We start from the raw sequence: 13,074 nt of genomic DNA, 5'->3' as shown, positions 1-13,074 counted from the left end.
GGGCACGATCTAACGGGCATGCTCCGCCCAAAAAGAACTCACCATGGCGCAGCGTGGTCATTGAAAGCCGCGAGACCGCTCTCCCGGGATCCACCCATCTCTCAACCCCTTGCGAAATTCAACGCAATCTCACGAAACGTTGACATGTGAATCCTGCCCACAGTTTTTGGCAAATTTGCATACAAGAGCAAGGCAATAAGCCTCACTATAATGTGCAGATTCCCAAAGTATCAGAGGCTTTACGATTCAACCCATTTGCCTCAGAGTCCTCGGGCGAGCGCCGTTTGGTACTGGTCCCCACCTGGGTGCCAGCCTGGCAGTGCCACCTGGGTGCCAGCCTGGCTCTGCATAAGTGCCCATGTGGCACTGACAGCTGGAATGGGCACTGTCAGGGTGCTAGGTTGGCACTGGCAAGGTGCCAAGCTGGCATCTTTTGTGCACGATTGGGCCTGGGGTGCCTGCCGTAGGTGTTGGGGGGGGGGGGGGGGGGTGCATGGGGGCAGGGACCCTCCCATACTGTGTTCGGGCTGGGTGGGAGGTTGGGGATTGTTTTGGGGACCTCAGAGATCGGGATGCCATTTAAAAATGGTGTCCCAATCTCTCACTACAATGGGGAGTTCCGGCGAGCGGAGCTCTCTACTGTAAAAAACGGGCCGTATGCGGCCTCAGTTGCATGTTCACTGTTCAGGCCTCTTATTCAACGCAAGTAGCATTGAATTGTCATGTGAAAATCCCCAAATCGCCACACTCCAGCACCTGTCCGGGTACACAGAGGGAGTATTCAGAATGTCCAATTCACCAAACAAACACGTCTTTCAGGACTTGAGAGGAAACCGGAGCATCCGGAGGAAACCCACGCAGACATGGAGAGAACGTGCAGATTTATTACAGACAGTGACCCGAGCCGAGAATCAAACCCAGGTCCCTGGCGCTGTGAAGCAACAGTGCTAACCACTGTGCTACCGTGTGAATAGAAAAATATCACGCACTGTTTCGGTCCTTAGACGTGGGGATGGTTGCCCATGGTATTGTGCTCCATCTAGTCGCCACCTTTAATCGAAGACATAAATAAAGAGGGGAGAATAATTCTCAAAAGAAAAATAACATAATTGAATGATGGTGCTTCGAATATTGCAATATTTTCTTTGGGATCTAACTAGATTGGCTGAAGTATAGAATGTGCTATAACACACTGACATAAAATATCACATTTGTCCATTGTTGTGACTGTCCAATTCAGATACTTCAACCAGATCTTTAATTAAAGTTTACCCAGGTGTCTTTATTTTTGAGGAGAGCAAAGTTGGACACCGATATAATGCAACACACTTTATTAAATATAGTTAACCCATAAATTACCCACTATTCATACAAGTAACACCCAGGATTCGACTATACTTCCCATAATGGTGATTTGGTAAGTTGCAGATCTGATCTGAGTCCCTCTGGTTCCTCTTTGTAAAGGTGATTTTCGCTGGCTGTTCCTTGCTTCCTTCCTTCTGGCCTGGTCAAGGTTACCTCACACACAAAGCTTTGAGTCTTTTGCTTTGAGTCTTTTGCTTTGAGTCTTTTGCTTTGAGTCTTTTGCTTTGAGTCTTTTGCTTCCAGTCTTAGCTTCCAGTCCTTTCTCTCCAGATGTCTGGAAAATGCCTATCTTTTTATCCCCCTGTCGCCACCCACTTCCTTTCTCCACCTGCCCTTGGCCTTCAGTCAATGGAGTCTCAGGAGGCAGGGTCTCAGTGCCCAATGGTCTGGTTGGTGACCTTGTTGACAGGGTACCGGAGCCCGCCTTGGGAGGAGCGATGATTGCTTGATGGGTTATTGGAACTGTGAACAATAGGCCAATGCATCTTAAGGGGGAGTGACTATCAGTTGATGGGATATCAGGAACTGTGGACAATAGGTCAGTGAATACTTGAGAGCAATGATAATTACTTGATGGGTTATTCAGGGGCTGCTTCAGACAGATCCCGACCGCTTGTCTTGAGTTCTGTATATTCGGATTCTGCAGACTGCGGTTTTTAAAGTGTCCAATTCTTTAATTTAAGATATCCAATTTAATCAGCCTTAAAACTAGGCCTTGATTATTACGACCCCAACTTTTGAAGCCATCTTTTGTCCATCCTGCCGTCATATTTGTCCATCTTTTGAAACGTCATACCAAATTTGAGTGACATTTTTTAGTACATTAATATCTATGACCAAAGAATGTCAGAATCAAAATATCCCAAGTCAGAGTTAACTTTACTAATTCACTTAAAAGAACCAAATCAGGAATCTGATCAACAGCCTGAATCTGAATTAAAATCCAAATTCACACAGCCAGTATTCATTGACCAACAATTTAACTTTGGTGCCTAAGAAAGAACACCACTTCAGTTAACTACAGAATAATTAATTGTGCGTTACACAGCATGACACTCCTGTCCTTATAAAATGGCACATCATCCAACTTAAGAGATCCGATCTGATTATGAGCAATGTAGCATGATATTTGTTGCTCGCATAATCTGGGTCACAATGCAAAGGCAGGAGGTGGATGGATCAACCACAGAGGTAATCAAAATTTCTGTTCTGTGCATTCGACGATTGAACTTCTTAAGAGGTGTAGGTGAGTCTTCCAATATGCCTCCCCAAGGCCACTGTGTGCAATTCCAAAAGCCCAAATCATTACATATATGACTGAAGGTCCTCTTTGCCAGAATCATAGTTTATAGATAACAGGTAAATTCCCTATGCTCTCTAATGGAATATTTTGCTCAAAAGCAGCTCAAACGTCTGATAGTGTCTTGTTGTGCTTATTCTTTTACTTAACCGTAGCTCTTCTCATTACAGGTTTGTACAACTCCGTTGATAGTTGGATGATTGTTCCCAACATCAAGCAAAACCATTACACTGTGCATGGGTTACAGTCTGGGACAAGATATATCTTTATTGTGAAGGCAATCAACCAGGCTGGCAGTCGCATCAGTGAGCCAGCCAGACTGAAGACTAATAGTAAGTATTCCCTTATGATTTCTGAGCCATATTGTTTACTCAAGATAGTTAATTAATTAGAAATCAATGGCTGGCCTCATCCACTCCGTTGACAATTAACACACCTCAGGACGGAATTATCTTTTGAGTTAACAAATGTTACTCTGATCTCGCCCTTTTTGATAACATAGCCACAGTTTGGTTTTGCTAAAACTATAAAGACAGAATGTAACTAAGCATTTCCATTTCAGTTAGCTAATTTCAGATAGACGAGCAGGGGCGTGTTAAAATGGCACTAAGAACCCCTCGCTTAGGGAGGGGGAAAGTAGCTGTAACTTCTCCTCCTGTTGACCATTCCATGATTACTGCCAGAAAATGTCTGTGTGGATGACGATTGAGCTCGGATTAGGCTTGGAATCAGCCTCCAGAGCCTAACAAACGTCACTTTGCAAGGTTTACTTGTTATCACTCCGCACCATGTGTACTCTGAATGGAAAGTATAATGGCGTGAATGGCGTGTTGTGGCAATATAATAATTTTTTTTTTTTTTTTTTAATTTTGTCTGGTGGTACACTGGTTACCATGTTTGAGCTATATTCCTTTGTGTGCTGTTTAAATACAATTAAGAGATCTATTGCATTACAATTGCACACAAAGGGATTTTACATGAATACAATAACCATGTGCAACGAGGAGGAAATGAAAAGTCTCATCAAACTTTCTCATCATTCACACAGTAAATTTAATGAAGTAATCAAAGGCTTGATATTTCTATTCAGGAACTGTTTTATTACTGTTTATATTTGGGGTTCCATTTACGAGCATCAAATCATAGAATAGCACAGCACAGAAGGAGACAATTCATGCGTAAAACACAACATAGATGTGGTTGAGGCCTGGTAGTGCAAGGGCGATAGATTTGTCTACTCCATTGAAATAAGACATCACAGAAACATTTCTGAACTAGGTCTGGTTGTTGTTTAAAGGAAAAATATAGAAAACAATATAAATGGAATGAAAATTCTGCTTCTGTCTTTTCCCCTCATCCCCCACTTTTCTCAAAGAAGTCAACTCTCACAATTTCACAGGCCAGCAGCCCAATGGTGGCTCACTCTGTTCAAGTATCCACCAGCTGTTCGATCTTAATCACCTAATGGTTATATGTCACACATTCCAAAGAGGATCACTTGATAAATATCAGAAGCAGCAATCAGGACTGATTTTAGTCCGACTTGACCAGGACTATTGTGGCCAATTCCTGCATCTCAATTATAATTACAATAAAATAGTAAGTAGCGCATCTGAAAGTGAGGATCAAACCTTAGACCTATTGATCTGTATAACTAAGTGTTACACTGGCAAGTACATTTAACTATTTGGCAGTCCAAGTTCAACAGTCTGCTTAAACATTCAGCAAATTCAAAAATAAATTGGTTTTTAGTCCCGGAAAGTGCAAAGTTCAATCTGTCGGGACGATGTAGTCTGATTCTGTGTCCACTCAGTTGGAGAGCGTAAACATCAGGCTTTAGTCCTGCTTCTAATGAATCTCTAATTTGTGAGTCTGTGAAAGAAAAGACTTCTATTTCTACAGTGCTCTTCATGACCGTAGAACATCCCAAAGTGCCCTTTTTCAGATGATTAAACAGAGACTGTGACTGCTCTCCCAGATAGTGAAAAAGATCCATTGGCAGAATTTGAAGAATGGGGTAAGGGTCCCTAGACAAAACCTACCACTTAATCACTAAAATTACTATCTGGTCATGTACATCATTGCAATTTTCGAAACCTTGCTGGGTTCAAATTTGCTACTGTGCTTACCAACATTACAATAGTGATTACGGGCGTGACTAAATCCCCCAAAAACAGAATCCCGTTTTGGGTGCGTATAGCGAGGTATGTTTTGATACCTGCAGCTCAGAGAATGACCCCACTATCAAATGGGACTCTGTCATTTTTACTGGCCTCGGTCGGGAACACCCCACAGAGGCCACACTTACCTCACTTCCTGTGAGGTGCCACCCCAATCTCTCGGCCCACCTCGGACACCCAACTGCGGCCTTCGGGCCTCCCTGTGGCAGGCTGACAGAGCCATTGGATTCAGAGGCTTCATCCCCCAAAAAGGGGCTGCTGGCACCCATAGACCAAACTCCAAAGGGCCTGCCAATTGGCCCATCTGAACTTGATATTTAATTTATACCTCTGAGGACACGACCAGTTTTAGGTCTTAAGGTCTCCTAACTATGCCCACCTCTCTTGATGTGGTTGCCGAGGCTCTGGATCTGGTGTTTGAGGTGGCAGCAGTATAGGCAGTGTGCTAATCGTTCCTTATTGGATGGTGAGCATAACCAATTAGGCCTGCACTCTGCAAGTGCAGGCATGGCACTCCCATTTGGTTCCGACATCAGTGTCCTGAACCCTGTGGGGAAATCCTGTCCTGTGTACTCAAAATCCAATTGCTGTTTTAATCACAAGCACATCTATCTGAAGTTGGCTCTAACAAAATATCAATGTGACATCAAATGATCAGATACCTTGGCAGGTTAATCTCGCATGCTGGCACAGTGGTTAGCACTGTTGCTTCACAGCACCAGGGACCCAGGTTCGATTTCCGGCTTGGGTCACTGTCTGTGCGGAGTCTGCACATGGGGCACGTGTCTGCATGGGTTTCCTCCAGGTGCTCCGGTTTCCTCCCACGAGTCCTGAAAGACGCGCTTGTGAGGTGAATTGGACATTCTGAACTTTCCCTCGGTGTACCCGAACAGGCACCGTACTGTGGTGGCAATTAGGGGATTTTCACAGTAACTTTGTTGCAGTGGTAATGTAAGCCTACTTGTGACACTAATAATGGTTATTATTATTAATACCAAGAACACCAACAATCTTTGTTGTTACGACAGAAACGTTGTAGTCTAGCTAAGAAGATATCACAGTCTGAGGGGTGAGAATCACTGAACCCCTTCCAATATTAATGTAATCATGTTCCTTTGTTCTGAAGGAATGGGAGTTATAAATAAAAAGTAAATAAGAAAGGAACAACATGAAGGAAATCAATCCCTTTCTATAGGTCTACTTAAATATACATATGTAAAAAATCCTGTTATTTTAACTAACGGTAAGGTTGAAATGTCATTCTGCTACCTACTTTACACTTGTTGAAGTGATGTAATTATCCAATAATTAATAGTGACCATTTGTCTAAATTTACATTTTTGTTCTCGGCATGCATTTTCCAGGTCAACCTTTCAAACTGGATCCCAAAACTGCTCACAAGAAATTGAAGTTGTCCAACGATGGCCTGGCTATGGAACGGGATGAGAATTCCATGAAGAAGAGCCATACCCCCGAGCGGTTTAGCAGCCAAGGGAGCTACGGGGCTTTGGGGAATGTGTTTATCGACAGTGGCTGCCATTACTGGGAGGTTCTACTTGGAGGATGTACATGGTACAGAGTTTTGAATGATTAACATCAAACATCAACACTCGTATCTCTTTTACAAAGTTATCGAAAATGTGGATTTTTGATAAAATCTGCTCCCACATCTCACCCCTCATTAGTTGTTTTTAAGCAGCCCTCCATTACCTCAACCAAATAGCAACTCTACACATTAATCTAAAGAATAAATGACAGCAGGCTATTCACCTGTGATATAACACGACCCAGTATGACCCCATCCTCATCCACATACTTTCATTAAAGGTTTTCCTAATCAATGTCAGTGGCAGGCCACATTTCCTGCTGTTCAATGTGAGGTGATGCATTTTGGCAGATCGAATCAGGCCAGGACCTACTCAGTTAATGGTATGGCGTTGGGGAGAGTTATAGAACAAAGAGATCTAGGAGTACAGTTTCATAGCTCCTCGAAGGTGGAGTCGCAGGTGGGCAGGGTGGTGAAGAAGGCATTCGGCATGCTTGGTTTTATTGGTCAGAACATTGAATACAGGAGTTGGGACGTCTTGTTGAAGTTGTACAAGACATTGGTACGTCCACACTTGGAATACTGTGTGCAGTTCTGGTCACCCTATTATAGAAAGGATATTATTAAACTAGAAAGAGTGCAGAAAAGATTTACTAGGATGTTACCGGGACTTGATGGTTTGAGTTATAAGGAGAGGCTGGATAGACTGGGACTTTTTTCCCTGGAGCATAGGAGGCTTAGGGGTGATCTTATAGAGGTCTATAAAATAATGAGGGGCATAGATAAGGTAGATAGTCAACATCTTTTCCCAAAGGTAGGGGAGTCTAAAACTAGAGGGCATAGGTTTAAGGTGAGAGGGGAGAGATTCAGAAGGGCCCAGAGGGGCAATTTCTTCACTCAGAGGGTAGTGAGTGTCTGGAATGTGCTGCCAGAGGTAGTAGTAGAGGCGGGTACAATTGTGTCTTTTAAAAAGCATTTAGATAGTTACATGGGTAAGATGGGTATAGAGGGTTATGGGCCAAGTGCGGGCAACTGGGACTAGCTTAATGGTTAAAAACTGGGTGGCATGGACTTGTTGGGCCGAAGGGCCTGTTTCCATGCTGTAAACTTCTATGATTCTATGAATGTTAGGAACCTCATTGTAATAAATTAACATCTCATTATCAGGCTCGTACACCAGAATCATACCCCCATGGCAGATAATATGTCCACAGCATTGTGATGTCAAATTGGCGAGAAGCACAACTGGTCTCAGAAGGCGTGCACCTGGCGATCACTATATCCAGGAAAGCTGGGAGTTGAGCACAGCAGGTGATACTTGGTGTGTGCCAGTTTTATGCAAGCTTGATGCCGGGTGTGCAGTACATGAAGATTGTTTCTGGTGTGCTCACTGTGTGCTGGGGCGGTCTTTAAAAATGGCTTCAGATTTAATTCGCTGAGTTGAGATCACCTGACAACGATACTACGATGTGAAACCCTCGCCTTGATCATTTTCTTCAACGTCTTGTACAATATGGTGGAAAAATCCACCATTGCCATCGGTGGCTTTTCCCACCCAACATTGGCCTTTGCCGATATCAGAGAAAACTTCACCCGACATTTATATGTTACCGAAACACGGGAAAAATAGTAAAAATGTAATACACATACACACATTAATTAAAAGTGAGATGGAGGCGATTCTCCGATATTGAGGCCAAGTGTTCGCGCCGTCATGAACGCCGTCGCGTTTCTCGACGACGCAAACAGGGCCCAGACACGACTTATTCTGGCCCCCACAGGGGGCTAGCATGGCGCTGGAACGGTTCACGCCGCTCCAGCGTCCTTACGCGGCGCCAAATGGGCGCCGCACCAACCCGCGCATGCGCAGTTGGGCCGCGCCATCCTACGCATGCGTGGGGAATGTCTTACGCACGCCGGCCCCTCACCAACATGGGGCCAGTGTTTTGGGGCCGCGCGCGGAAGGAGGTAGGCCCGGGGGGGGGGGGGAAGAGGCCAGCCCGCCAATCGGTGGGCCCCGATCGCAGGCCAGACCCCATCGGAGGCCAGCCGCCCCCACCCAGCATTCCCCCAGGGTTCCCGCCGGCAGCGACCATGGGTGGATGCGCCGGCGGGAAACTTTTGTGTCATAGCGGCCGCTTGGCCCATCTGGCCGGAGAGGTGCCACTCGCCGGTTCTCCGAGCGGCCCGGTGTGAATCGCGCGCCGCTGGTTTCCGGGGGGTGGGAGAATTGCGTGTGGGGCGCCGTGGCGCGATTCGGGCGGCACCCTGCTGATTCTCCCACCCGGCTTGGGAGGGGGGAGAGAATAGCGCCCTAAGAGTCCAGATAAGGAGTTAAAAAATTAAGAATCTGCCTTTGGCTTGATCATGAGTGTAGATGCTGGTATGTTGCGGCCTTTAAGTTGGGTGATTCTGATAGCGCTGACTTTGGCAGTTTAGCAGTTAGTTTGAAGATACTATGGAAATTTTCCATTTCTATTGTGGGGGGTGCAAATGGCTGAGGGAACGGAGAATTTTGCGCGATTTCCCAGATCAATTGTCACCACCAATGACATCGTGGGAATCCTGACTTTGAAAGTTTCCAAACCTAAGTTGCTGGCAAGGTGGTCCCATTCAGAGCCTGCACCCCCCCCCCCCCCACTCCTCCCCCCACCAGCATGCGTTGTGGGCCCACCCCTTCACTTTGAGAAATGTGAGGTTATCCACTTTGGTAGCAAAAACAAGAAGGCAGACTATTATCTGAATTAATTAGGTGAGGGGAACGTGCAACGAGGCCTGGGTGTCCTCGTGCACCAGTCACTGAAGGTAAGTATGCAGGTACCGCAGGCAGTAAAGAAGGCAAGTGGTATGTTGACCTTCATTGCTAGAGGATTCAATTACAGGAGCAGGGATGTCTTGCTGCAATTATGCAGGGCCTTGGTGAGACCACACCTGGAATATTGTGTGCCGTTTTGGTCTCTTTATCTGAGGATGGAAGTTCTAGCTATAGAGGGAGTGCAGCGAAGGTTTACCAGACTGATTCCTGGGATGACAGGACTGATGTACAAGGCGAGATTGAATCAGTTAGGATTATATTTGCTGGAGTTCAGGAGAATGAGGGAGTATCTCATAGAAACCTATCAAAATCTAACACGACTGGACATGGTTGATGCAAGAAGGATGTTCCAGATGGTGGGTGTGCCCAGAACCAGGGGTCACAGTCAGAGGATACGGGGTAGACCATTTAGGACAGAGATGAGAAGAAATTCCTTCACCCAGAGATTGGTGAGCCTGTAGAATTTGTTACCACGGGAAGTAGTTGAGTCTCAAATATTATATGGTTTCAAGAAGCAGTTCAGTATAACACTTAGGGTGAAAGGGATCAAAGCATCAGGGGGGAAACGGGATTCGGCTATTGAGTTGGATGATCAGCCATGATCATAATGAATGGCGGAGCATGCTTGAAGGGCCAGATGGCCTCGTCCTGCTCCTATTTTTTGTATGTTTTCTATGAACAAAATAACTGGGATTCAGTCAGATGGGGGAGCGGTGGGGACATCAAATTCTGAAAAACTTGTTTCCTAACCCAAACCCACCAGCAACCTCATGCAGGGAGGGTTTGGGCAGGTTAGGGAGGTGTGTGGGGCGGGGGGGGGGGGGGGGGGGGGGGGGGGCGAAGATTGGAGTGGTTTTGATGGAAAGGGGGGGATTGTATCTCATGAGGGCCACCTTCCTAATCCGAAAATAGAGCTTCATTCCCGCCTTTGAATAATTTATTTAAAAATAAAGCTGCCCACTCTCACTTGCCTGCCTCCACCACACGATTTATGGTGTGGGCAGAATATTATTGGGATCAATTGGTCAGTGACAAACATTTTTGACCCTTTAATATCTGTTAAGGTTTGGCAGGCGGGCTGCTGATTTCAGCATCAGTCCATTCCCTGTATTAGAAGAGTACAACAACTTCTTTTGAAAGCATCAGATCCCACAATGAGGACTCCAAACTACACATCACGAGAACCCCACCACCAGGCTTCGGAATTCCCCCTCACCAACACCTGTCATGGAAATTGTAACAAAGATAAATTATTCGAGAGGGCCGTGGTCTGGCTAAATAGCCATTCCACAGTACTCTGAACTATACAGTTGAAAACCATTATATTTATATTGTGAAATAAACAACTTTGAAGAGATAAAACCTTGAGAACACACGCAAGAGGAAATATGAATGTTTTGTCCTTGGTTTAGAAACAATTCTCGTACGCATTTGTTTATCTTTTGGAGGAGAATGTGTTATCATAATAAGGCCGAGTCCAAAATACTAAGCAGTATTTTGTTTGCGTTACCTGACCTACATATTTTCGTTCAAAAACAGTGTTAAAATATAGTCAAGCATTCCCAGCATCGTTTAGCAAGTGCCTTTTCTTTAATAGCAACTAATATTAATGTATTCTCTAAGCGGGCAACTAACCCTCACATTAACTTCCCTTCCACAATACCCCAACCTCCCAACCCAGCCCTGCAGTCTTCATCACAATCTGGAACCTCATGACCAGGTGGTTGAGCATATCCCTCATTACAATCAAGCCAGTGGATCAACAGTTTAATGGGAAATGTAGGAGAGCATGGAAGAACCAGGCATACCTTAAAATGAGGAGCTGACTTGGTGAAGCTATAAAACCAGGCTACATGCGCAACAAACAGTAGAAGCAGCACACGATAATCAGAGACAAGCTATCCCTTAACCAACAGGTCAGGTCAAAGCTCTGCAGTCCAGCCACTCTCTAGCTAGACATATTGAAACCCTTGCAAATTGAAGACTAATTATTCAGAAAAGCTGCCTGATTTTTTGTTCTGTTTTTGTTTCCAGGTATTCCATTGGCATTTCATATAAATCAGCCCCGAAGAATGAGTGGAATGGAAAGAATTCATCTTCATGGGTATTCTCCCGGTGCAATAACAACTTTGCTGTCAGACACAGCAGCAAAGAGATGTCAGTGGATGCCAGCCATCAGCTGCGGAGACTTGGTGTCCTCCTTGACTACGATGGTAACACGTTATCGTTCTACGATGCCATGAACACGCATCACCTGCACACATTTGACATTTCTTTTGCTCTACCTGTGTGCCCCACATTCATGATCTGGAACAAATCATTAATGATCCTGTCAGGGCTCCCTGTCCCGGACCCATTAGACTGCTTGGAGCAGCAGCAGGAGTGCATTTGGAGACCCCAGGAATCTCCTTACATGTCAGGGATAAAAGTCAGCCAATAAAGGCCAGTCTGAAATGGAACCCTGGCCCATCCTTGATTGTCCTACACCCCAAAAATTGCATTATTCCAGGCAGGGCTAGACTATGCATTGTGCCCTCTCAAGATAGCACAAGAGCCGCCTTACACAGAATGACTACTATTGTATTGAATTTATAAATTATTTATGACAAATGTTCACAGATTATCATTGGAGTGAGATTGTATTCCAAATGCACTTTCAAGACATGCTTTAGATTACGGAAAGCTGTTTTTAATATGTCAAAGCTGGAAGAAGATATATTAAGTAGATCTGAAGATGTGGCTTCCTCAATTTCTAGAAAGCTGTGTATTATACACTAGACACACCCAACGACTAGAGTCTGAAATATAATAGTTTTGGTTGCTGCGAGAATCTTCTGCACCACCGAAAAGAGAGCTTCTCACAGCGAAAGAACAATGATTCCACCCTTCATGTGTCACTCAGCAGTAGAGCAGTCACCATGAAGGGACAATTAGGAGTTGCTGTAAGATGACAAGAACTGAGACAGTGAGCATGTTTAGACAGTGCCTCAAAGCAGAACTTAATTCCATCAAGAAATTTGTCCTGATATATTCATGGATTCATTATATTGTCATCTTTGTTGGTATTGTTTGTGAATGAAGATAATTCCATTCAAGGATGTGTATAAGAACCATGCTGTTGATATTTGGAACTTTAACTGGTCTGTGTAATGTTAAAATGTTTTTAAAAATGGTATAAATATTTAATGACAAACTGGTTGGTTGTTTTTCACCCAATTTGAAAAGTGGGATTATTTTCCAAATTGTTATTATTTCTGGAAGAGGCTTCATTACAGCTAAGATATGATTCTACTTTAAAATGTATTCATGGTTGGAGTCTGCAAATTTTGGCAACCTGTGAAGGTGAAATCAGTAATCACAATCCCACAGCCAAGCATCCGAGGAACACAGACATCTTTCCCAGTTGGCAAAATCTTCTCCCTCCCTAACTCCCTCCCTCCCTTCCTCCCTCAACCACATTCACATCACAAGGGAATGCATGGATATTCATAGCCACATCATCAGGGATCCAAACACAGGCACCCGTGCCTTGTAGATTTATAACTAACACCTGTGGAAAAAACGATGCATAATCCAAGTTCGATACTTGGGAAAGCCAAGTGCATACTGCACCATACAGCCACCAGGGATAGCACATAAATATGTGTATGCAAACACACTAGAGTTGAACAGCGATGAGTGCTCCTCACCCTCATATACAAGGAATTAATCTATCTTTTAAAAAATAAATTTAGAGTACCCAATTAATTTTTTCCAATAAAGGGGCAATTTAGCATGGCCAATCCACCTAGCCTGCATATTGGATTGGATTGGATTTGTTTATTGTCACGTGTACCGAGGTACAGTGAAAAGTATTTTTCTGCGAGCA

At 44.5% G+C, this 13,074-nt stretch overlaps 1 protein-coding gene across 3 annotated transcripts in view; it reads left to right on the top strand.

The window, feature by feature from the left end:
- mid2 (midline 2) overlaps window positions 1-12,399 on the top strand; it is a 306,551-nt gene extending 294,152 nt beyond the window's left edge. For all 3 annotated transcript variants that reach the window (XM_072505416.1, XM_072505417.1, XM_072505415.1), the window contains exons 8-10: window positions 2,836-2,997; window positions 6,210-6,417; window positions 11,241-12,399. In XM_072505416.1, coding sequence (XP_072361517.1) covers window positions 2,836-2,997; window positions 6,210-6,417; window positions 11,241-11,646 — 776 coding nt within the window. In that variant the 3' untranslated portion in view covers window positions 11,647-12,399. The remainder of the gene's footprint in view (window positions 1-2,835; window positions 2,998-6,209; window positions 6,418-11,240) is intronic.
- The last annotated feature ends 675 nt before the right edge of the window (window positions 12,400-13,074 follow it).

This window comes from Scyliorhinus torazame, chromosome 5 (assembly GCF_047496885.1).
Source record: "Scyliorhinus torazame isolate Kashiwa2021f chromosome 5, sScyTor2.1, whole genome shotgun sequence".
Lineage (NCBI taxonomy): Eukaryota > Metazoa > Chordata > Chondrichthyes > Carcharhiniformes > Scyliorhinidae > Scyliorhinus > Scyliorhinus torazame.
The sequence above is the reverse complement of the archived record's forward strand: the minus strand, read 5'-3'. Positions and strand labels throughout refer to the sequence as shown.